The following is a 27,399-nucleotide window of genomic DNA, read 5'->3' on the forward strand; positions in this document are numbered from 1 at the left end:
ATCATTAATTCAACATTTAGTATATTGAAATAGAATAGAAGCAAGTCATTTCAACCCCACAGTGCAGAGTGGACAAATTTATGGCACTATCGAATACTTTGAGCAACATTTGGTGCAATAAAACACTTTTAGAAGTGCTAATGGGAATTAAATATTGAAATAAGGCTCACAAGATTTAATGTGTTATTAAGAATTTCTGCATGCAGAGTACTTTATAAAATTTCTCAATAATACTAATTACTCAAACCAAGTTTCTAAATATATAGGTTCCTTAAAATGTTACTTCACGGAAGTTTAGCTTGATCTAAGAGAATATATAAATTAAAATAATGGAGTCATTTATAGACATTTTCCTTTGGATCTCTCAATAATTCTATGGAAAGTAATTGCTATGTTCACTTCACAATAAGAAAATAGATCTTCAAAGAGGTTAATAATAGCTACCACTTATTAAAATTTACTATATAATAAGAATATATTCTATATATACACTAATACATAATTCTTATAATATCCCTATAAAATATTTATTAAAATATAATTTAACAAATTAGAAACCTTAAAGGGATACCTTAGATCAAAGGTAAACAAATAGATTGAATTCAACCCTAAATTTGTTTGGTACCAGAGCTTGGAAATTTAACCAGTGTTTTAGAGTGTATTTTGAATATTTAAGTATCTATACATTTTTCCTTAAATTAAATAACTATATAAATCAGGTCATGGGGAAAAATTAACATTTTGCATTATTTCAAAGTTAATTATAACAACACCTATAAATATCTATGTGACAACTCCATGACCAGTTAGGCATTTACTGCAAACATTTGAAAAGATTTGAGTGCCTGCTATGTATAAATGATAGGACTGTATAACTATCAGAATTTAAATTCAGCAAGATCATTGAACTTAAAGTCAATATAAAAATTGATGGTAATTTTATATAATAGAAAAAAACTAGAGAATAAAGTTTCAAAACAGTATTAAGTGAAACTGAATCTTTAAAAAAAAAAAAAGGACAAAAAAAACCCACACAGGACTAAGTCCTACAAATATGAATGAGATCACTATTTAGAAAACTAAAAATATTGCTGGGAGAAATTAAGGAATATATGCTGCTCATGGATTGGAGGACTTGACATTCTCTACACATCTATTCTTGCAAAATTGAGTTAAGGATAAATTCCCACAAAATTTTGTGAAAATTGAAAAACTTTCTAAAATTCATATAATAGCCAAGACAATCTTGAAAGATTTAAAAAAAATTGGAGAAATTAAATCCTTCTAGACAGTAAGAACTCTTATGAGGCTAAAAAAAATGAAAACTAAATGTTTTAACTATACGTATGGGCAAACAGGGAGAAGGCAATGGCACCCCACTCCAGTACTCTTGCCTGGAAAATCCCATGGACGGAGGAGCCTGGTAGGCTGCAGTCCATGGGGTCGCTAAGAGTCAGACAGGACTAAGCGACTTCACTTTGACTTTTCACTTTCATGCATTGGAGAAGGAAATGGCAACCCACTCCAGTGTTCTTGCCTAGAGAATCCCAGGGGTGGGGGAGCCCGGTGGGCTGCCATCTATGGTGTTGCACAGAGTTGGGCACGACTGAAGCGACTTAGCAGCAGCAGTATGTGCAAACAGATCACTGAAACAAAATAGGGAGCTCAGGAACTCACTGCCTTCATGGAACAGGGATGTAATTTGTGACAAAGCTGCCATTGCAAAGTAGTGGAGAAGTGATGAAAATGTTTCAGAGTTAATTAAAATTCCAGGTGGGGAAGAAAATAGAATCTTGACTCCTACTTCATACTATACCCAAAAATCAACAGCATGCTTGGGGCTGGTGCATGGGGATGACCCAGAGAGGTGTTATGGGGAGGGAGGTGGGATGGGGGATCATGTTTGGGAACGCATGTAAGAATTAAAGATTTTAAAATTTAAAAAAAAAAAAAGAAAAAAAATAAATTTGAGACGCAAAATAATATCACTTTTAAAATAAAGCACAGGAGAACATTTTTAGAGATTTTGGGTGTTCTCCTACACTTTATATTTTCAGGGTTTGCAAAGATATTCTAAACATCACATAAAAAGTATTCAGTTCAGTTCAGTCACTCAGTCATGTCCGACTCTTTGCAACCTCATGAAGTTTAAAATAAACATAAATTGGACTTCACTGAAATTAAGAACTTCTGTTGATCAAAGGAAACTGATAGTATTAGCTGTAACTCAGAAGGTTATATTTGAAGTCCATTTATCTCTCAAAGAATTCAAATACAAAATATTAAATTCCTCCATTGTGGCTCAGTGGGTAAAGTGTCTGCCTCCAATGCGGGAGACTCGGGTTCAATCCCTGGGTCGGGAAGATCCCCTGGAGAAGGAAATGGCAACCCACTCCAGTACTCTTGCCTGGAAAATCCCATGGACTGAGAAGCCTGGTAGGCTACAGTCCATGGAGTCGCAAAGAGTCGGACACGACTGAGTGACTTTCTCTTCCCTTCCCTATAAAAAAGACAAGCCATTCAACTAAAAATTAGCAGAAACTTATATAGGTAGTTCACAAAAGAGAATAACCATGGCCAAGAAGCATATGAAAATGTTCTCAATACCATCAATCATCAGAAAATGCACCATAAAGCCACCATAATGGCAAACAACAGTAATGTATGAGAATATTAAGTGTCGGTAAGGACATGGAACACCAACATTCTCAAACATCATTGGTTAAAATACCCACTTTGAAAAAGTAAATAAGTATTTCCTAAAGCTTAAAGAAATAGCAGCACACTATAGAGATATATCTTATTGGTATAGTGCTTAGAAAAGAAATCATACACAAGAGTACTCACTTGCATGAATTAAAGCGCTTGAACATTCAAGAACAGCCAACACTAATTTATGCTGATAGAGGTTTCTCTACTGACACTATTCTTTGTTTCCCTTTAGAGCTGGTATTCACCAGGAGTGTTTGAAATCCAGGAACTGTTTGATAACTTTTTCTGGATGAGAATTATGCAAGTATATATACAGATTAAAAATTCATAAAGCTGTATCCCTTAATATTTATGTATTATGTTGCATGAATGTTTTTGCCTTGACTGAAATATAAGAGAATATTTTTTAATTTCTATAATGAAAAGTTATGACTATCTAAAAGCTAGAAAAAAGATGTGTAATATATTATTAACATTAATGAGCTTTTACAAATAAGATTTTCCAGAGTATAAATATGAATATACAATATCAATAAGGAATTCATAAATGACATGCAAATTATCCAGACATATGTAGAAAGCTACTTAATCTCACTAATGGCAAAATAATTCTAAGGCAGGTTCCAAAAATACTTTTTGGTGAGAAGAATGGCAAAAGTGAAAAGAAAAAAAGGATTATTTGTCAGGTTAGTTAGTGTTTAAGACAAATACTTATATTTTTAAATAAGGTTGTAAATTTTCATAACCTTATGAGGTAATGAGGTAATCTGTCCTTATGCTTTAGGGTAATCATTCTCATATGTATTAAAATATAAAATGACCATTTCAACCTATCTAACTTCTATCAATTTAGGTTAGCAAAATAATTATAATTAACAACAGCAGTGCATATTAATATAGTTTAGTATATACAAGGCACAGTTTTCATTCATTCATTCATTCATTCATTCAACAAATATGGAACAACTACTAAGAACCAGATGCTGGAAAAACAGTACTGTTTTCTATGACATAGCCTCATTTGATCCTCATCATGAAACTGTAATATCATCACCATCATGATTTTAAATTCAAGATAACTCTAGCTTAGAGACATAAAAATTTATTTCAGGTCACATGGCTAGTAAGCAGAGAAATGGGACTTGAAAACTGACACCAAAGTAAAAGGTCTTAAGGAATTGCACAGACAATTGCTCAAATGCACATATATGTGTATGCATAATAGATATAGACACAAATATAATATATAAATATATATAGTGTTGTCAATCAGATAGCTGCTAATAATTTTGAAATAATAGAAGTAATCTATTAATAAGATTGTGTTTAAAAAGTTTTGATTACAGCTATACAACTGTGCACAATGCAGTCATTTTAAATGAGAAGGCATATTAAAATGTTTCTCATAACATTTGGAGGGGAAGTATTTATTTCTAGAAGGCTCAGAGAAAGCATATGTATGATAATTTCATTTTTGGAAAATTATTATATTTATAACCACATCTCTAGCTATATGTACAAAAATGGTGGAAGGTTATAAGAAAATTAACTCTATCTATAAAGGTAAAAATAAGGAAAATCCTTCCTATTTTGTAGAGTTTAATGTTGTTTAGTTTTTCTTATAATGATCATTTACTGTTTAATAATATAAAGCAATTAATATTCCCATTTTTAAGTATAGGCAATTTTGTAGACCAATGTGCTAGTTACTGCAAGAGAATTCTAAATTCAGCTTCTGTTCTTTTCAGGATATGACACTATCTTCTTAAAACTATATGGCCTATTTTCAGGGTAGAAAGATATGAACACTATCAACCTAGTTTATTCCATGTTGACTGTTCCATTATTTTCCAGTTTCTATCTAGTATTCTAAGTTCTACTGTAACAAGTCATATAATAAAATCCAAACCATAAAAAGGAAGAAGAAAATATAGCTTAAGAAGAAATACAGATGGCCAATAGGAACATGAAAAGGTACTCAAATCGCTAATTCTTAGAGAAATGAAAATCAAAACTACAATGACTTACCACCTTATGCCAGGCAGAATGGCCACCAATTTTAAAAATCTATAAATAGCAAATGCTGAAGAGGGTGTGGAGGAAAGGGCACCCTCCAACACTGCTGTGAGTGGAAATCGATGCAGCCACTGTGGAAACACTTTCCCTTTTCACGTTTATGCATTGGAGAAGGAAATGGCAATCCACTCCAGTGTTCTTGCCTGGAGAATCCCAGGGATGGGGGAGCCTGGTGGGCTGCCATATGGGGTCGCACAGAGTCGAACACAACTTAAGCGACTTAGCAGCAGCAGCAGCAGCAGAAAATCAAAACCAGAATTACCATATGATTGAGCAATTCCACTCCTGGTCATATATCCAGACAAAATACAATTCAGAAAGATATATGCACCCCTATGTTCATAGCAGCATTATTCACAACAGCCTAGACATGGAAACCAACGAAATGTCCATTAACAGATGAATGGTTAAAGAAGAGGTGGTACCTATATACAAGGGCATGCTACTGCACCGAACAAAAGAATGAAAGAATGTCATTTGCAGCAACATTGATGCAACTAGAGTATCTGAAGTAAGTCAGAGAAAGACAAATGCCATAAAATATCACTTGTATGTGGAATCTAAAATTTAACACAAATGAACCTATCTATGAAACAGAAACAAAATCAGAAACACAGAAGACAGACTGCGGTTGCCAAGGGGGAGGGGAGCGGGAGAGAGGTGGATTGGGAATCCAGGGTTAGCAGATGCAAACTGGTACATATAGAATGGATAAATGACAAGATTCTACTGTATAGCAAGGGAAAGATATCCAATATCCTATGATAACCATAATGGAAAAAATTAAAAAAGAATGAATATATATATATATGTAACCGAGTCACTCTGCTGTAGAATAGAAATTAATACAACACTGTAACTCCACTTTACTTCGATAAAAATAAATTTTAAAAATACAGTTTATTACATATTGTTCTTACTTTGAAAAAATAATGATAAAGACATTTTAAAGATTCTCTGATATAGTGGGTTAAATAATGGCCTTCAACAAATAAGACTACCTGCAATTGTGACTTTATTTGGAAAAAGAGTCTTTGCAGATGTAATTAAGGATGTCGAGATGAGAAAATACTGGATTAGGCTGCGACCTAAATCTGATCACAAGTGTCTTTAAAAGAGAAGAGAAGGGGAGATGAAGAGAAGGCCAGGTGAAGATGGAGGCAAAGACTGAAGTTATATATTAATAGCTACAAGCCAAGGAACACTAAGTATTGCTAGAAGCCCCCAGAAAGAGAGAGGCATGGAATGAACTCCCCCTCAGAACTTCCAGAAGAGGCCAACACTGAGCCCTTGATTTCAGACTTCTACACTCCAGAATCACAGGGGAATGAACTCAGCTTTATTATTACTGTCACCCAAGTGGTGCTAATGTATTACAGAAGCCCTAGGAAACAAATACACCTGGGTATTTTAAAATATTTTTGACACATTTTTCAAGGAACAATTAAATAAACCAAATAATTTTCTGAAATCTAAACTTACCATTTAAGCTCTGTCCTATTTGCACAGCACCAGAGGCAAAATCTGTGATTGAACCACTTAGAGTTCTTGCATCAAAAGCTGCATTATCCTTTTCCAAACCATTGATGAAGAAACTGATTTTTGTCTGATGTACCTGTAAGAAATTATTGCCATTATTATTTTAATTGCATAACCTTTTAGTTTATAATAACTGCCATTAGCAAGCTTTCTCAAGTTAATTTCCCACTTCTCCACTTCCTTCAGTTGGAAAGACTGGGAATTTATTTTAATGGTCAAATGATATATATTGTGTTTGTATATCTAGATATAAACCTATATATAATAATTCTGTGCTGGATCATATATACCAGGGTATTCAAAGGTATGCATAACTGTTTGTCCCATATATTTCACAGTTCTATCTTCCATGCCTTCATAAGTTGTTCTGGAGACACTGCTTCTTTAAGCTATTAGTTAAATTTGTTACAGTCATATTTGGAAATAAACAGAAATGAATGCAAAAGGCAAAAATATTCAAAACCAGATATACTAGAAATGTATTACATATGAATATAATTCAATTTAGGTTACTGACACAAAAACTCCTTATAAACATTTATTTTCTTGGGTGTTGGTATCCAATTGGTAATTTTCACCTGCACTTCTCCATACAGATAACAAAAATCTGCTGATCATAGTCTAGGCTAATTAATCAGGTACCCTAACAACCCTCTACACCAGAAGTCAACAAGCTTCTTCTGTAAACAGATAAATATTTTTTATTTGTATGCCAAATGATTTGATTTTGTGGTCTAAATGGTTCAGGTCACAACTGTTCAACTCTGCTGTAACAGGAAAAATCAGCCACAAACAATACACATATGAATGGGCACAAATGTGTTCCAGCAAAACTTTTATAAAAATAGGTGGCCAGCTATAATTTGGCTACCCCTGGATTATATCATAAAAAGTTATGCAGATTACTTCATTGAGAGAAACGTAATATCTTGTAGTTAAAGGTTAGATGCTAACATCTTAAATAAAAACATCAAATGTAGCATTCAAAATAAAACAGCCTTTCAAAAATTAATGAAAATAAGCAACCATCCTCCAATATTTTTAAATCATGTGAGTAATTGCCTTAGAAACTCTTTTCAAAGTCCCCATCTTTAAAAAAAAAATTACACACACACACTATTGGCAATTATAAAAATTTCTTGGCAATATCAATATATCAGTTCTTCAAAAACTTATTAGTTTGGCTTTTTTCCTCTCTATCCAACCTGCTTTCATTTAAAACTATATTTTTTCCTAAATGCATAGACCCTGTGTTCCATTTGACTTAATTATAAAACAAAGCGTTAACATAAAGACCAAAAATCACACACTAGCTCCTCACGGACCTGGATATATACCCTTCCGCTGCCTTTTTTTTTTTTTTTTTGCATGCCATTTTTTACAGCCTGTTACTGTCATTTGGTGTTTGACTGTTATCATTATAAAAGATACAGCCTTTTCTACTTTGTTATTTGTAGCATTATCTCATGTTTTACAACATCTCTGCGCAACATGCAGGCACATGAAATATAACTTGTGGAAAGTTCTCGAAGGTATTAATGCATAAAAAAGAATGTGGTTCCATCTCTACTGTCTTTACCCAGCCAAAAGCTGATGAACAGCCAATTTTCCTTTATCACATTAGCGCAGCCATGAGGGAAACACATTTGTTCTAGTCAGCTCCACTAAAGATACTATTACCAATCTAACATATACATGTTTTATATCAGCAGTATTCTCAGAGCATGAGAGAGCCAACAATATATTAACACTAGCATGACAGTTTATTTAAGAAAAGAAAATTGTCTCTGTAGAGGGACAGAAGTTAGAAATGTATGGCTAAAGCTCAGTGTCACTGGTCTAATAAAGGTAATAATTCTTTGGCTTTCTTTATAGCAGGTAACACTCCTGTGACAGTTCTGTCATATCATTCAAATAAAAATGTTGTCTTTTACAAGTTTAAGTGCACCTTCATTTTGAGTCAGATAGAAAGCATGCTTTTGATTTTCTGTATTCACTGTATTATATCTGTAGTCAAGAGTTCAGGACCTTCTTTTCTTTTTTCTTTTTTTTTTATCAACTCATCACATATTTACTTAGTAGAAGGATTCAGTGTCACTTGCAGTGAATTCCAGAAGAATGTTTTCACTTTGTTGGTACTTAAAAAATGATTAATGATGATCCCAAGTCACTCTTGCCTGTTGTGGCCTCTCCCCCACCCACCACCACCAACTACCTTTCTATAAATAAGATTAAATCCTCTTTGGTGTTCTGTATCATGTTTTATATTCCAAGATTCCCTTAACTACTTTGCAATTCAGGTCTGGGGCGCCATCACACTGAAACTGTGACCGTGATGGGGGCTCTTGGCCATAGCTCATTCTGATGATCCCCTTGCCAGTTATTCAAGGGAATGGGAATATATACGATGGAATTTCTGATCTGTAAAAAGAAAGCCTTCTGCTTAAGTGAACTTCCTCTCTATCTTTCGCCACCTCTCTGAGGATTAGAGGAGTTTGGACATGTTTATTGGTGAGGCTTGAAGGAATGAATTGGCAAAACTAGTAGCAGCTGTAGAAAAGCTTTACGCCCTCACAAGATCCCCAAAAACATTTCAGAAAGAAGATACAAGGGGGCATGTCATTCTCAAGCCTTCATTCTCTCAGGCCTTCAAATTTTACTTTATTGATTTTTTTTTTGGAGGGGGGGTCAAATTTGTGTCTCTGTGATAGGCTGTACTCATTCCTTTGAGCTCCAGAGTATATAAGACTCAAAAAAAATTTAAAAAGGTAGAATTCCTCACCATCCTCATGCCTGATTAGAGAGGAGCATAATTCAAGATTCTAGAAAATCAAGGGAAAAAATACCAGGCCCCCCCTGTAATTATCAACAATCTCTTGTGTCACTGAAATGCCAGATTTCTGTTGCTTTTCTACTTAGGCTGGCTGCTACTGCTACCACCACCACCAAGAACAACACGAAAACAAAATTATGCTGATTCAGGCTGGGAAAAAAATAGGCAGAGTCCCTGTGCTGACTTCCTCATTGGAGAAATAGTTTTGCAGTTTTTCTGTTGTCTATATCGTCCTAATTTTAATTTACTTCAGCGCAGCATGAATCCAGAATCTACAGTGGCCCTGTAAGTTACACCAAAAAAATAAATAAAATCACAATCATTTCCTCAAGGAGTTTGTATGTATGAAAGCATAGAGTATTTTTAGTATACTAAAAGTATGTGAATTGCTATAAAAGATGACAGTTGTTTTTCACTTAAGTATTGAAGTTTATTGTCTTTTTCTTGGAGTTGCTTCGAAAAGTTGTGCCTTAATCCATAAATGTGTGGTGTAGAACCTCTTTTGGGACTTTCTTTGTGGGACCTATCTTCCTAGAACTGACTTATGAGCCTCCCAAGAATATAAGTTTCATTAATTTGACGGATCTCATTTTAAAGCAAAACCATTTTAAGCATTTTGAATAACATCTCTCTCATAGATTAAATACAAGTGGTTTGGCAACAGATCTGAAATTCAGACTCACTCTCAGAAGATGAGGATGGGTGATACAAATATAAAGATCATCATCTTGAATGCTAAAGATTTCAAACAAAAAAAGAAAACTACTTTTCCCTACAGATATGAATCTGAAGGGAAAACTTTATGAAGGAAAAAGTGTTTGGACTTTCTGAAATAGAAATTGTCCTAAAATAGAATTTCTATTTCTAGGTTAAAGAAGGATTTGCATAAAAGATTCAACTATTCCATCTATAATTTTTAAGCATAAGGACGACAGTTTATTCTGAAAACTTCATAAGGTTATTTTAAAATATCACATGTATGTTTCATCCTCTACCTGAAAGCATGTGGAATGCCACTCTGCTTACTGTCCTAAACTAAAGGTCTTCTGAGGTTTTCCCTCTCTCGTTCCATCCACTTTTATTTCCAACTGGTCACCAAGAGTCAACTTCACTTAAATGGTGAGATTTCCTCACTGTCTGATAATCACACAATGCTTAATTCTATTTTAATGTTATATTTAAGCTATTTCCATATGGTGATAAACTTGCTACTGCTTTTTCATTTACTTAAATTCTTACTATTTTCAAAATATATATCTCAAGTCCTAAATCCTACAAGGATTCTTTATTGACTCCTTCAGCATTATCAAACTTGCTCACATTTATTGAGAAGCCAGCATACTGAGCATTGTCCTAAAGTTTTCTTTTATCTTTACAACAACCTGAGACAGATTTGGAATTATCTCCAAGTAATGAAATGGAATCATAGACAATTAAATATAAAAAGGTTACATTTTTCAAAGTCACATAGAGGAGTGACTGGTTCTAGAGACTGTTTTAATCAATTTTAATTAGCTACACCCAGTTAGCATTTGGAAATAGCCACCATCTAGTTTATCAGACCTACCCATTGAGTTACTTTGCTTTAACTCAACACAGTGATGATTCAGGTTTTATATCAATGCCTCCCATCATAAGAAGGGTAACAACCCGAATGAGCAATATAATCATTTGCCATTTTCCTGGCAGTGTTTTGAGCTTCACTTATAGTATCTTACCAGGTTCTCAGATCCCCCTCTGCCATGTTATTAGTATTATCCCCAAAATGAGGACTCTGAGATTCACCTGCTGCACTATTCTGACTCTGCAGACTTTGGGAAACCTTTCATCTTTGAACAGCTTTTACTATTCTAAATGAACTGGAAGATGTCTCTTTATAAATTCAATTCTTAGGCCCCAGCTCTAATTACTGAGACCACATGAAACAAATCCAATCCCTTTCCCACACAAGAGTTCACACATATTTTTCTCCCAAGTCTTTTCTTCAAGATAAATGTGTTTGGCTTCTGTGGTGTTCTAAATATGACATGGCTTTGGGTCTCTCTTTTAAAATATGGCTCCAGAAATACTACAATCTCTACATGTGGCCTCTCACCAAATTGAAATAAGATTATCACCTTAATGTAATCCAAACTTGTATGCTACATTTCTGGCAATGACATCATATAGCTAAAACTGATAAATTAAGTTGAGCTGACTGTTAAAGCATATCTACCCCATCCTGTACATATGCAGTTAGTTTTGTGAATCCAAGGACAGGAATTTATATTTATCCACAATATATTTCATCTTGTTAGATTCAGCCCATTGCTCCAGGCTGTCAAAATCTTTTTGGATGCTATGTCTCTCATCCAATGTATTTAACATCCTCCAAGATTTGTGTCATTTTCAAATTTGATGAGCATGCCCTACGTGCTGGGCAGAAGCTCAGTAAATACTAATTGACTGATTGACTAATAAATACTCCAAAAATAAAACCACCAACACAATCTACAGTGTTGCAATTCTAAGCAATAAAGAAAAGGCATCATTTTTAACAGATAAAATGTGTCATACAGGAATTCTTCACCTTTGCAGAATGTTGCACACAAGTATTTGGAATGTGTATGTGTTCCCACTGTTGGTTTGATTTACCAATAACTTCTTAAATCTTCCTTCTCTTTGACCATATGAAAGATGCTGCAGGGAAATGACTTCTGACACAGCTATATTATTCAAGATTTTCTGACTAGTTTTGTTTCTCTTTATTATCTCCCATGAGCTCACATTTCAACACTCCTGTCCCTGGTCCCTTCTCCTTTCCTCCCTGCTCCATTCATCCCCAACCCCTTCTCCAAAAGAACTCTGTCTCTGACATAAAGACTTCTGTTTTTCCTGTATGAATAACTCAGACAAGCCAGACCCTGGAAGTGATTCATGCCTAAGTGACTACATTTACACCCTAAACAGGGTAATTTGGATTTACTCCTCTCTCCATGACATCTATCGGGTTTCCCTGATGGCTCAATGGGTAAAGAATCCACCTGAAATGCAGGACTGGGTTGTGAAGTTCCTCTAGAGGAGGAAATGGCAACCCACTCGGGTATTCTGGCCTGAAAAATCCCACAGACATAGGATCCTGATGAGCTACAGTCCGTGGGGTCACAAGGAGTCAGACATGATTGAACAACTAAGCCTGTATCCATGCCATGACAAATCTTCAAGCTCTCTCTCCATATACTTCAACCTCCTAGGAACAAACCTCCAGCTTAATCAATCTCTAGAAATCTAACATAGGAATGTAAGTAATTTTCTTTGTCCAATCTTGAGGGGATAGGAAACTCTCGTTGCCACTTTTTCCAAAACTATTACTCTATTTACTTTAAAAAGTAGCTATTAATTTACACACACACAATGGAAAAATGTGCCAATTGTTTCATTATTGATTTCATAGGGAATGGGATAGAGTCAGCCCATTGTCTGTAGGTACTATCTAGGAACATTTTATGCACAATTCCACATTTAAGTATGCTTTTGGTAGTGTGCATATGTTGCATAAAATAAATAATAAGGAACCTAAGGAACCTACTATTAGTATATATCACAGGGAGCTATATTCAATATCTTCTAATAACCTACAATGGAAAAGAATCTAAATACATATATATATAGGTATGTGTATATATAGAGAGAGGTATGTATACATATATATATGATCACTGCTATGCACTTGAAGTTAACAAATCACTGCTTATTAACTATATTTCAATTTATAAAAATGGTTGAAAAAGAATGCTTTTGGTATACAGATGATCACAATATTTGATGCTGTTAATTGTCTCAGTGTATCTTTAGTTCTTTTTCCTATTGTATCCATACAGAAAAGATGACTTCTAAAAGATTATTAGAATTAGCTAAAAAGCACCTTAGCAACTTTTTCAACATTTCCTATCCCTAAATCTGGAAGTTGTTTTTATGCCTACAATTTCCTTTCCTTAAAAAGTCAAGTTCTTATCATGTCTTCCATGTCTAGGAAGAAAACTGTTCACCATAACTTTCTGCTATACAATAAGTCTTTGTTGGTTACATATTTTAAATAAGCAGTATCTACATGTCAGTTCCAAACTCCCAGTCTATGCCTTTCTCCATCCTTTCCCTGATAACTATAAGTTTTTTTTCTAAGTCTGTGGGTCTGTTTATGTTTTGTAAGTAAGTCCATTTGTATCATGCTTTAGATGCCACGTGTAAGTGATATCATATGTTATTTGTCTTTCTCTTTCTGACTTACTTCACTTAGTATGATAATTTCTAGGTCAATTCATATTGTTGCAAATGGCATTAACCCATTCTTTCTTTATGGCTGAGTAGTACTCCATTGTATATATATACCACATCTTTATTCACTCATCTGTCAATGGACATTTAGGTTGCTTTCGTATCTTGGCTATTGTGAATAATGCTGCTATGAACACTGGCCTGCATGCATCTATTTGAATTAGAGTTTTCTGGATTTTTACACAAATGTAGGATCACTGGGTCATATGAGAGCTCTATTTTTAGTTTAAGGAACATCCATACTGTTTTACATAATGTCTGCACCAATTTACATTCTTACCAAAAATATACAAGGATTCCTTTTCCTCCACATGCTCATTAGCTTTTATGATTTTTGACTTTTGGTGATGGCCATTCTGATTGGCCTAGTGATGTTCTCTACTTTCTTCAATTTATGTCTGAATTTTGCAATAAAGAGTTCATAATCTGAGCCATAGCCAGCTCCTGGTCTTGTTTTTGCTGACTTTGTATAGAGCTCCAAAGAATATAATCAATCTGATTTTGGTATTGCCCACATGGTGATGTCCATGTGTAGAGTCTTCTCTCGTGTTGTTGGAAGAGGGTGTTTGCTATGACCAGTGTGTTCTGTTGGCAAAACTCTGTTAGCCTTTGCCTGGCTTCATTTTGTACTCCAAGGCCAAACTTGTCTGTTACTCCAGGTGTCTCTTGACTTCCTACTTTTGCATTCCAGTCCTCTATGATGAAAAGGACATTTTTCTTTTATATTACTTCTATAAGTTCTTGTAGGTCTTCAAAGAACCATTCAACTTCAGCTTCTTTGGCATTAGTGGTTGGGGTATAGACATGGATTACTGTGATACTGAATGGTTTGCCTTGAAAACGAAGAGAGATTATTCTATCATTTTTGAGATTGCACCCAAGTACTGCATTTTGGACTCTCTTGTTGACTATGAGGGTTACTCATTTCCTCTAAGGGGTTCTTGCCCACAGTAGCAGCTATAATGGTCATCTGAATTAAATTCACCCATTCCAGTCCATTTTAGTTCACTGATTCCTAAAATGTCAATGTTCACTCTTGCCGTCTCTGCTTGACCAATTCCAATTTACTTTGATTTGTGGACCTAACATTCCAGGTTCCTATGCAATATTGTTCTTTAGAGCACTAGACTTTACTTGCACCACCAGACACATCCACAACTGAGCACTGTTTATGCTTTGGCTCAGGCTCTTCATCCCTTCTGGACTGTTTCTCCACTTTTCTCCAGTAGCATATTGGACACTTACTGACCTGAGGAGTACATCTTTCAATGTCATATCCTTTTGCCTTTTCATACAGTTCATGGTGTTCTCAAGGCAAGAATACTGAAGTGGTCTGCCATTCCCTTCTCCAGTGGACCACGTTTCGTCAGAACTCTCTGCCATGACCCATTTGTCTCGGGTGACCCTACACAGATGGCTCATAGTTTCAATGAGTTTGACAAGGCTGTGATCCACGTGATGTTTGGTTAGTTTCCTGTAATTGTTGCTTTCAGTCTGTCTGCCTCTGAAAGACGAAGATAAAAGGCTCATGGAAGCTTCCTGGTGGGATGGACTGGCTGTGGAGAAAACTAGGTCTTGCTCTGGTGGGCAGGCCATGCTCATTAAATCTTTAATCCAATTTTCTGCTGATGGATGTAGCTGTGTTCCTTCTCTTTAGCTTGGCCTGAGGCCAAACTGTGGTAGGGATCAGTTCAGTCAGTTCAGTTTAGTTACTCAGTCATATCCAACTTTTTGCAAACCCATGGACTGCAGCACACCAGGCTTCCCTGTCCTTCACCATCTCTCAGAGCTTACTCAAACTCATGCCCATCAATTCAGTGATGCCATCCAACCATCTTATCCTCTGTCATCCCCTTCTCCTCCTGCCCTCAATCTTTCCCAGCATCAGGGTCTTTTCCAATGAGTCAGTTCTTTGCATCAGGTGGCCAAAGTTTTGGAGTTTCAGCTTCATCATCAGTCCTCCCAATGAATATTCAGCAGAATACTCAAGGAGAGATAAGAAAATATTCCTCAATGATCAATGCAAAGAAATAGAAGAAAACAATAGAATAGGAAAGACTAGAGATCTCTTCAAGAAAATAAGAGATTCCAAGGGAACATTTCATGCAAAGGTGGGCACAATAAAGGACAGAAATGGTATGGACCTAACAGAAAATATTAAGAAGAGGTGGCAAGAACACAGAAGAACTAAAGATCTTCATGACCCAAATAACCACAATGGTGTGATCACTCACCTAGAGCCAGACATCCTGGAATGTCAAGTGAGCCTTAGGAAGCATCACTACTTGAGCTATTTCAAACCCTAAAAGATGATGCTGTGAAAGTGCTGCACTCAATATGCCAGCAAATCTGAAAAACTCAGCAGTGGCCACAGGACTGCAAAAGGCCAGTTTTCATTCCAATCCCAAAGAAAGGCAATGCCAAAGAATGCTCAAACTACCACAAAATTGCATTCATCTCACACATTAGCAAAGTAATGCTCAAAATTCTCCAAGCCAGGCTTCTACAGTATGTGAACTGTGAACTTTCAGATGTTCAAGCTGGATGCAGAAATGGCAGAATATCCAAAGATCAAACAGCCAACATCCAGTGGATAATCGAAAAAGAAAGAGAGTTCCAGAAAACATATACTTCTGCTTTATTGACTACGCCAAAGCCTTTGACTGTGTGGATCACAACAAACTATGGAAAATTCTTCAAGAGATGGGAATACCAGATCACCTGACCTGCTCCTAAGAAATCTGTATGCAGGTCAAGAAACAACAGTTAAAACTGGACGTGAAACAACAGACTGGTTTCAAATCGGGAAAGGAACATGTCAAGGCTGTATATTGTCACCCTGCTTATTTAACTTCTATGCAGAGTATATCATGGGAAATGCCGGGCTGGATAACGCACAAGCTGGAATCAAGATTGCTGGGAGAAATATCAATAACCTCAGATATGCAGATGACAACACCTTTATGGTAGGGATAATGACAGTAATGGCGACCTCCTTCAAAAGGACTTATGCCAGCACACTGTGGCTCCCAGGACTATTTTAAACAATTAGATCTGATAGAGTGTCTGAAGAACTATGGACAGAGGCTTGTGACATTGTACAGGAGGTGGTGATCAAAACCTTTCCCAAGAAAAAGAAATGAAAAAAGACAAAATGGTCATCTAAGGAGGCCCTACAAATAGCTGAGAAAAGAAGAGAAGTGGAAAGCAAAGAAGAAAAGGAAAGATATACCCATCTGCATGCAGAGTTCCAAAGAATAGCAAGGAGAAATAAGAAAGTCTTCCTAAGTGATCAGTGCAAAGAAATAGAGGAAAACAATAAAACAGGAAAGATGAAATCTTTTCAAGACAATTAGAGAACCAAGGAAACATTTCATGCAAAATGGGCACAATAAAGGAAAGAAATGGTATGGAACTAACAGAAGCAAAAGATATTAAGAAGCGGTAGCAAGAATACACAGAACTATACAAAAAGGGTCAAGGATGAGATCCTTGGATGGCATCACCGACTCAATGGACGAGTTTGAGTAAGCTTCTGGGAGATGGTGAAGGACAAAGAAGCCTGGCGTGGTGCAGTCCATCTAGTCGCAAAGAGTCAGACGTGACTGAGTGACTGAACAACAAGTTTTGACTGGTGTGAAGTGGTACCTCATTGTAATTTTTCTTTGCATTTCTCTTAATTAGCAATACTGAGCATCTTTTCATGTGCTTATTGGCCATTTGTATGTCTTTGGAGAAATGTCTATTTAGGTCTTCTACTGCTTTTCAATTGGGTTGTTTGTTTGTTATTAAGTTGTATGAGTTGTTTGTATATTTTGGAAATTAATCCTGTCAGTTGCATCATTTGTGAATATTTTCTCCCAGTCTGTAGGTTATCTTTACATTCTGTTTAAGGTTTCCTTTGCTGTAAAAAGCTTTTAAGTTTGATTATGTCCCATTTGCTTATTTTTGCTTTTATCAATATTTACATTGCCTTGGGAGATTGATCTAAGAAAACACTGGTAAAATTTGCCCGAGAATATCTGGCCTATGTTCTCTTCTATGACTTTTGTCATGTTGTGTATTACATTTAAGCCTTTTAAGCCATTTTGTGTTTTTTCGTGTGTGTATTTTTGTGGGAAGATATGTTCTACTAATCTTCATTGATTTACTGTATATAAAGCAACTGGTTCTTGCACCAAGTTGTTGTTCAGTCGCTAAGTCATGTCTGACTCTTTGAAACCCCATGAACTGCAGCATGCCAGGCTGAGATGTACTTCACTGTCTCCCTGAGTCTGTTCAGACTCATGTCCACTGAGTCAGTGATGCCATCCAACCATCTCATCCTCTGTCGTTCTCTTCTCCTCTTGCCCTCAATCTTTCCCAGCATCAGGGTCTTTTTCAACAAGTTCTACAAATCCTCATTCAATCTGTTTCCTTGCTACTGCTGACTTGTCTTTATTAGTATGTCCCTGTGCTCTCTGATCTAGCTACACTGCCCTCCTGAAGGGCTTCCTCATTGGTGATAGTGGTAAAGAATCTGCCTTCCAATGGTGTAGGAGACACAGGAGACACAGATTCAGTCTCTGAATTGGGGAGCTCTCCTGGTGGAGGAAATGGAAACCCAGTCCAGTATTCTTGCCTGGAGAATCCCATGGAAAGAGAAGTCTGGCAGGCTACAGTACATGGGGTTGCAAAGAGTTGGACAAGACTGAGTGTCTGAGCACACACCCCCCTCAAACATTCCAGGCACCCATTTTCCTCAAAGCCTTCATATTTTCTGTTCCTACTCCTTGATATTACTCCTACAGACACCTGCTGGCTATTTGCCACACCTCCTTCAGATGTTTCCTTAATTTCTTTAATTGTCATTTTAGCAAAATCCCTCCTAATACCCTTCCTAAAACTGTAGTACCATCCTTGCCAACCCCCTTCCCTATCAGCTATTCTCTGTCCACACCAAACATATTACATATTTTATTTATTTTTCCACTTTTTAGTCTCCTCTTTCTGCCTAGAGTCTAAACTCAATAAGGAGAAGTTTGGCTTTGTTTCTTTTTGCTGTTTTATTTACTGCTGTTACCTCATTCCCTAGAGTGATAACTAGCAACTATTAGGAACTTATTAAATATTCACTGAATGAATGAAGCTTCATCTAAACTAAGGACTGAAAGATTAACTACACTAACTTGAAAGATTAACAGAAATTAGCAAAAGGCAGAAGTGGTAGAAGATAGGAAATAAGTGAGTTGTAGGAAATGGAAACCTACTCTAGTATTCTTGCCTGGAGAATCCCAGGGATGGAGGAGCCTGGTAGGCTGCCATCTATGGGGTCACAGAGAGTCAGACACGACTGAAGTGACTTAGCAGCAGCAGCAAGAATAGAAAATGGCTTCCCTTGTAGCTCAGTTGGTAAAGTCTCTGCCGGCAGTGCAGAAGACTCAGGTTCGATTCCCAGGTCAGGAAGATTCCCTGGAGAAGGAAATGGCAACCCACTCCAGTATTCTTGCCTGGAGAACCCCACGGACAGAGGAGCCTAACAGGTTACAGTCCATGGGAGTGCAAGAGTCAGACATGACTTAGCGACTAAACCACCACCATCAGGCATAGAAAAACACAAGGAAATGGAAAGAAGCCTTAAACTTATCCCAGTTCAGTTCAGTTCAGTCGCTCAGTCGTGTCCACCTCTTTGCGACCCCATGAATCGCAGCACGCCAAGCCTCCCTATCCATCACCAGCTCCCGGAGTTCACTCAGACTCATGTCCATCGAGTCCGTGATGCCATCCAGCCATCTCATCCTCTGTCGTCCCCTTCTCCTCCTGCCCCCAATCCCTCCCAGCATCAGAGTCTTTTCCAATGAGTCAGCTCTTCGCATGAGGCGGCCAAAGTACTGGAGCTTCAGCTTTAGCATCATTCCTTCCAAAGAACACCCAGGACTGATCTCCTTGCAGTCCAAGGGACTCTCAAGAGTCTTTTCCAACACCACAGTTCAAAAGCATCAATTCTTCAGCACTCAGCTTTCTTCACAGTCCAACTCTCACATCCATACCTGACTACTGAAAAAACCATACCTTGACTAGACGGACCTTTGTTGGCAGAGTAATGTCTCTGGCCTTCTATTTATACTACCCATTCTCATTCTTTTCTTTTCAGTGTGTTGAATTTAAAGTCACATTTCTTACTTTCCCCCCAAATATTTCCCAGTTTTTAAAATCTATTTAAATTATAATGATACAATTGTATATAACTAGGGCAAATTGTGCCTGAAAATGGTGGACATCGGATTTCTGTATATAAGTTCCGGGAGTAAGACAAAGATATGAAATCACTTCTGACCCAAAGGCAGAGGGTCATCATTCAGTCCTCAACATCTAGATAGATATGTAGGAAATCATTTTGGTACACAATCCAAAAACTCAACTCTGTGCCAGTATTCAACTAATATCTTAAAGATCCTGAGCAGTAATTTGTAAGTTGAAATGGAGTCCTGCTCTCTAAACAAAACAGGGAAAATACCTCCTTCTGCTATGTAGGAGTTACTCCTACTAAAATCTTCAACAAAGGCAAAAAGAAAATCCCATTAATTAGTTAATGGATTATTAAATTTACATTCTTGATAAAAACACATGCTTTTCTACAAGTACCTATCTTCCAGCCATTCTGTGTCCTAACTTTTATTTTTTTGTTTTTTCCTCCCAGCTCCAGGAGTACTGAGCAAAATTTATTGAAAATATGTCTCATAAACTAAATGAAGAAAAGCCATTTTAGGCCAAAAGAAAAACGTGGATCTCTTTAACCTCCTTTAGAGAATTGTATAATGAAATCTGATATGAATTGCTTTATCTTTAAAGACACTCAGAACTGAGAATAAAGCCTTCATGGTGACCCTTGTTTAAAGGCGGTGCTCTTTGCCCTAAAGGTGGTGAGATAGTAATTGTCTAAGCAGTTTTTTCTTCAATCAGTAATGGAGAAGCACACACATTTAATTCAGTTTTGACAGGAAAAATGACAGCAGCAAATAGGCATTTTCTTTAAGTTAAGGATTAAATCAGCCCTAAAACCAAAAGTAGCTATTTGTGGGTCAAATGTAGAACATTCAGCAAAGTTTCCTTTCTTTCACCCCTTTGCAAAAACAACAAAGAAAAAACCTAAGATTGTGTCATCAGTTAGAGCAAAATAAATGAATGCTTTCATTATTCTCTGAAGAAATTTATACTAGCAATTGGATAACCAGATTCAAGTGGTGCTCTTAAAAATAATCATTTTGTCTTTTTACAATTCGCATTTATACAGTCCAATTCTTACATATTTCTTCCCAAACCATTTTTCCCAACGTAAGCAGCAGCTGTCAAAAAAAAAAAAAAAAAAAAAAAAAAAAAAAACCTACATTTGGTGGTGTATTTGGAATCTCTTTTTGCAAAGAGATTAAACTTCTCTAACGGCTGACAGGCTCCAGAAACGTGAGGCCCAGAATAAAAATAATGGGTGGGAAAAATAGTCACGTTTTGACTTGCGAAAAACAATGAGTTTATAATAACTGCTATAATAACTGACTTCAGTATATTTTTAGAAAGAGGAAATCAAGAGTGAAGGTGGCTATTAAAGGTTAAAACTAAAGGGAAGGGAGAGAACTGCTATGGTTATAATGGGTAATATAAAAATCAGCTTATCTATCATCTCCCACGTAATACTGTTTCGGATATTTCACTAGCACTTTTTTATCTTCTGATACGAATAACAGTGGACGTTGTTAAGTTAGTGTACCTTCCCATTCACTTAAGTATAACTAGGTAGTAGCTTACTTCTACCTTCTACAAAGTTACCTTTGAATTATAATGTTTAAATACTCAGTTGAGCTTTTAGGACTTAATGAGACTTTTTTTAGAACCAGTGATGGGTATGAAGGGATGCATGGTTTATCATCACTCAGATCTCACTTGTCTACTGCCACCTCAGAGAGTCCTTTAATGTCCAAGCCGGCCTAAATAATCACTCAATAACTTTCATATTTTAATTCTGTAGGTATAAATTTTCTCTCAAAGTATTTCTGGTTTAATTCGCTTGTTCTCCTTTCCCCGGCCATACCTCATCATGCACATACACGTGCATGCTCACGTGAATATGTGCACACATACACACACAATAACACCAGCTCCAGTCAGCCACTGCATTAGTCCCCACACCAGCTCAAAATCCTTCTAATCTAAGAGATTTCTTTCCACAACTCCAACATAACTGTTTCTATTATCTGTGATTTTTTCCCCATCCATTCTTTCTGTTTCCATCTCTGAAACTCCTCTTAGAAGCACGATGGATCTGCCTGTGGACACGTCTCTATTTGCTCTAGATCAGATCTGATAACCGCAGGGCAAGGGCGGGTAAGCAAGACAACTCATTTTCTCAGGGCAAGGATCCCCTTTCACCTGGGTTTCATCAGCCTGCCTTCTTCTGGCCTAGAGTCCACTCTGTATGCTCCAAACTGAGGTCAGCTGTCACCACTGCCTGATGCCTCTTGACGGGAAAAGTGGGAGAATTTTTCCTGTCCCCAGCAGTCACAGAGTCTGCTGTGCCTTCTGCCCACGGAGTCCTCCTGCCCCCAGAGTCTGTCAGCTCCAGGCTTATGACACCCACCACTCACTTCTCTCCTCCACCACAACTTCTCTCTCCTGTGTGTATTTTGGACTGTGGTTTCTTTTGCCAACCTGATCTCATTTGCTTTCTACTTTCCCAGATTCCTACAACACATGTTCTAATCATCTTGTTCTTTTCTACACCTCCCAACAGTAACATTTGTGATCAGCTGCTACTGTGTCTGAGCAGGTTAAAATGGTAAATTCCTTTCCCTCACCAAAAAAAAGAAAAAAGAAAAACCAATGAAGACCTGAAACACTCACTGTGAGAAATAAATGTAGGGACTGCCTAAGTAACTTACCCGAAATGCACTTGAGAGCTTCTCAAAATTTCACTTTACCATTTGGCTTTCACACTACTCGGAATCAGTGTCTAAGTCATTTATACCATTAGACCAGCTAGATGACAGCAAGTTGTCAACAGATTTCTCAAGGATTTCTCCAAGGAACTAGAGACTTACAAGTGGGAGAATGTGTCACTCCATCTGAATCCAACCATTACACCAATTGACCTGAAAGCTAGAAAGGTTCTGTTTCTCTAAGGAAAATAAAACAATTGAAAAGCTTGAGTATCCAATCAAACAAATTACATTTAACTCCCCAGGGGGCTACACCACTTGTGCTCAAACCAGAGTTTCAAAGGAATATCTATTCTAAAGGATAGGCTTAACACAGACTACTGAAAAGGAGCAAAAAATAAAATGAATAAAACTGAAATATAATGGAACTGAGGAACTACATAGGCATAAAAGTACAATATTATTTTTAAATAATGTTACTATTGAATAACATTTATATAAACTTGAATTCAAGCCCTGTCATTTAAAATTACACATTTATGGACTAAGAGGGGTATTGATAAAGAATTCCAGTTTTCAGGTTGTCATTAGTGATCGGCAAGAATAATTACTCTATTAATGAAATCTGCAGACAACACCCAATTGATAGGTACTGTGAAAGTCATTAAGAAACCAACCTAGAAGAAAATGCAAGAGGTTAGATTATTGGGCAGGAATGAGGTGGGAAATTTACTCTATTTAAAGGGAAGGTCATTCAGAACACACACTTTAAATAACTTCTTTTTCCAAGTAGCTGAAAATATTTGAGTACTACTCATTACCTCATATTTACTAGGCAGCAACACTGTTTCAGACAACAGACAAGATATAGAGCCAGAATCGTGAAAAATCAAAAAGGTCAAAAATACCAAATGCAAAAGAAAGAAGTCCCAAGAAATGCGAGAGAAAGACACTCTATGCATTTTTTCCTTGACATGAAAAGTGAAGAAAATGTATATAATTTTTAAAGAAACTCCAGCTATCTTCTGGGCTATAACAGAACTCAAAAGGCTGAGTGTGAATACACCTGTGAAGAACAAAGGATACTGTAGAATTTGGCGTGAGACAATTGTGAGGGACAAAAAAGAGAACCACTAGTTTAAGTTGTACCATGTATTGTTGTTGTTGTTGTTGTTTTGACTGATTAGAGACAGGACAGTGGTGAGTGATACAATCACCACCATTGGAAAAGACTACAAAGTGATCAACAATCATCTGAAAGAGAATTCTGTTAAAGATAAAGAGGAGATTTATGTACAATTTAGCAAAGTTGTGTTCATTCATCATTTTAAAAATATACTGAGGTTTCCAGTCTATCACATATGTTTTTCTCAATACCATCATTCTTTACCAAACTAACTCAATTCCATTTGTTTACAGTTTTTTATATTAAACATCCACTATGCAGACATTTTGCTATGTTCTTGACACACATAAATGAAGAAAGTATTTGCCTTCAACAAATTCAAAATCTACTTAATATAAAAATCTACCTATAAATGTCTAATAAAATCTACCTGTATAAAAAATATTATACAGTAAATAGGAAAAATGCTGTAGGAACACAGAAGAGAAAAGGGAAAAGAGATTTAGCATGCTTTTTACAAAGGAATTTGCATTTGTGCTGGTCCCCTAAAATATGTGTACAAAGGAACTAGAGGTTAGTTCTAGAGGAAGAAAGGTGCAGGGCAGAAGCAACTATGAGTGAAGGCAAGCAGGAAGAACATGAATGAAAGGACCATTTTCAGAGACTCGGGAAACACTGCAATTAAAGGTCAAGATACTTGGACAATAAGGCTACAGACCGACAATTTAAAACACTGTAAAAGGGTCTTGACAGAGTTGCTAAGAGAAGGAGAACTTAGGGAGCATAGAGTTTCTTTAGACATTTAATCACATTTGTATTTTAGAAAGAAAACAGTTTTCACTATGGAGGTTGTTTTGAAGACAGAGAGACTGAAAACACTAGGCGTAGGGGTAGGGACCCCACTCCAGCACTCTTGCCTGGAAAATCCCATGGATGGAGGAGCCTGGTAGGCTGCAGTCCATGCGGTCATGAAGAGTCGGACACGACTGAGTGACTTCCCTTTCACTTTTCACTTACTTGCATTGGAGAAGGAAATAGCAACCCACTCCAGTGTTCTTGCCTGGAGAATCCCAGGGATGGGGGAGCCTGGTGGGCTGCCATCTATGGGGTCACACAGAGTCGGACACGACTGAAGCGACTTAGCAGCAGCAGCAGCAGCAGGGGGTGGGAAGTAGGACAGTGGGGAGTAGAAAATAATTGTAATACACAACCCAAGCATTAAGGAAGGCTCCTCTCTGTAACTCCTACTTGCAAAGCTAGTTGTGAAGAGCTTTGTTCAAAACTTTAAGGTCATCTTAGTGCTCCTCCAAACTTCACAATTATTAATGAAGTCTTTCCAGTTTTCTCTGTATTTGCCTCATAAACCTGTTTTAGCCCCTCATTTTTTTCCTGCTATGTATTCAATAATCCATCAATACCTCTCATCTATATCTTCATCAGTTCAGTTCAGTCACTCAGTCATGTCCAACTCTGTCAATCACCAACTCTGGAATTTACTCAAACTCTTTCCATTGAGTTGGTGATGCCATCCGACCATCTCATCCTCTGTTGTCCCCTTCTCCTCCTGCCTTCAATCTTTCCCAGCATCTGGGTCTTTTCCAATGAGTCCATTCTTCACATGAGGTGGCCAAAATATTGGAGTTTCAGCATCAGCATCAGTCCTTCCAATGAATATTCAGGACTGATTTTCCTTAGGATGGACTGTTTGGATCTCCTTGCAGTCCAAGGGACTCTCAAGAGTCTTCTCCATAGAAAAAGAAATTAAGGAAACAATTCCATTCACCATTGCAACAAAAAGAATAAAATACTTAGGAATATATCTACCTAAAGAAACTAAAGACCTATATATAGAAAACTATAAAACACTGGTGAAAGATATCAAAGAGGACATTAATAGATGGAGAAATATACCATGTTCATGGATCAGAAGAATCAATATAGTGACAATGAGTATACTACCCAAAGCAATCTACAGATTCAATGCAATCCTTATCGAGCTACCAACGGTATTTTTCACAGAACTAGAACAATTAATTTTACAGTTTGTATGGAAATACAAAAAACCTCAAATAGCCAAAGCAATTTTGAGAAAGAAGAATGGAACTGGAGGAATCAAAGTGCCTGACTTCAGGCTCTACTACAAAGCCACAGTCATCAAGACAGTATGGTACTGGCACAAAGACAGAAATATAGATCAATGGAACAAAATAGAAAGCCCAGAGATAAATCCACACACATATGGACACCTTATCTTCGACAAAGGAGGCAAGAATATACAATGGATTAAAGACAATCTCTTTAACAAGTAGTACTTGGAAAACTGGTCAACCACTTGTAAAAGAATAAAACTAGAACATTTCTAACACCACACACAAAAATAAACTCAAAATGGATTAAATATCTAAACATAAGACCAGAAACTATAAAACTCCTAGAGGAGAACATAGGCAAAACACTCTCTGACATACATCACAGCAAGATCCTCTATGACCCACCTCCCAGAATATTGGAAATGAAAGCAAAAATAAACAAATAGGATCTAATTAAAATTAAAAGCTTCTGCACAACAAAGGAAACTATGAGCAAGGTGAAAAGACAGCCTTCTGAATGGGAGAAAATAATAGCAAATGAAGCAACTGACAAACAACTAATCTCAAAAATATACAAGCAACTCCTACAGCTCAATTCTGAAAAAATAAATGACCCAATCAAAAAATGGGCCAAAGAACTGAAGAGACATTTCTCCAAAGAAGACATACAGATGGTTAACAAAAGCAGAGACATTACTTTGCCAACAAAGGTCCATCTAGTCAAGGCTATGGTTTTTCCTGTGGTCATGTATGGATGTGAGAGTTGGACTGTGAAGAAGGCTGAGCGCCGAAGAATTGATGCTTTTGAACTGTGGTGTTGGAGAAGACTCTTGAGGGTCCCTTGGACTGCAAGGAGATCCAACCAGTCCATTCTGAAGGAGACCAACCCTAGGATTTCTTTGGAAGGAATGATGCTAAAGCTGAAACTCCAGTACTTTGGCCACCTCATACGAAGAGTTGACTCATTGGAAAAGACTCTGATGCTGGGAGGGATTGGGGGCAGGAGGAGAAGGGGACGACAGAGGATGAGATGGCTGGATGGCATCACGGACTCGATGGGGACGTGAGTCTGAGTGAACTCCGGGAGATGGTGATGGACAGGGAGGCCTGGCATTCTGCGATTCATGGGGTCGCAAAGAGTCGGACACGACTGAGTGACTGAACTGAACGCATATATATGGAATTTAGAAAGATGATAATGATAACCCTGTATGCGAGACAGCAAAAGAGACACAGATGTATAGAACAGTCTTTTGGACTCTGTGGGAGAGGGAGAGGGTGGGATGATTTGGGAGAATGGCACTGAAACATGTATAATATCATATAAGAAACGAATCACCAGTCCAGGTTCAATGCAGGATACAGGATGCTCGGGGCTGGTGCACTGGGATGACCCAGAGGGATGGTATGGGGGGGGGGGGGGCGGGGGAGGTGGAAGGGGGGTTCAGGATGGGGAACACTTGTACACCCGTGGTGGATTCATGTTGATGTATGGCAAAACCAATACAATATTGTAAAGTAATTAGCCTCCAATTAAAATAAATAAATTTAAATTTAAAAAAAAAAAAAGAAATCTTCTCCAACACCACAGTTCAAAAACATCAAGTCTTCAGTGCTCGGCTTTCTTTATAGTTCAAGTCTCACATCCATACATGCCCACTGGAAAAACCATAGCTTTGATCAGACAGACCTTTGTTGGCATAGTAATGTCTCTGCTTTTTAATATGCTGACTAGGTTGGTCATAGCTTTTCTTCCAAAGAACAAGTGTCTTGGTTTAATTTCATGGCTTGCAGTCACCA

The 27,399-nt window shown here is 37.1% G+C and overlaps 1 protein-coding gene across 1 annotated transcript in view; it reads right to left on the reverse strand.

The window, feature by feature from the left end:
* The window catches only part of USH2A (usherin), a 939,490-nt gene that overhangs the window by 867,779 nt on the left and 44,312 nt on the right, over positions 1 to 27,399 (reverse strand). The window contains exon 3 of the mRNA XM_069544562.1: positions 6,271 to 6,403. Within this exon, the coding sequence (XP_069400663.1) occupies positions 6,271 to 6,403 (133 nt within the window). The remainder of the gene's footprint in view (positions 1 to 6,270; positions 6,404 to 27,399) is intronic.

This window comes from Ovis canadensis, chromosome 12 (assembly GCF_042477335.2).
Source record: "Ovis canadensis isolate MfBH-ARS-UI-01 breed Bighorn chromosome 12, ARS-UI_OviCan_v2, whole genome shotgun sequence".
Lineage (NCBI taxonomy): Eukaryota > Metazoa > Chordata > Mammalia > Artiodactyla > Bovidae > Ovis > Ovis canadensis.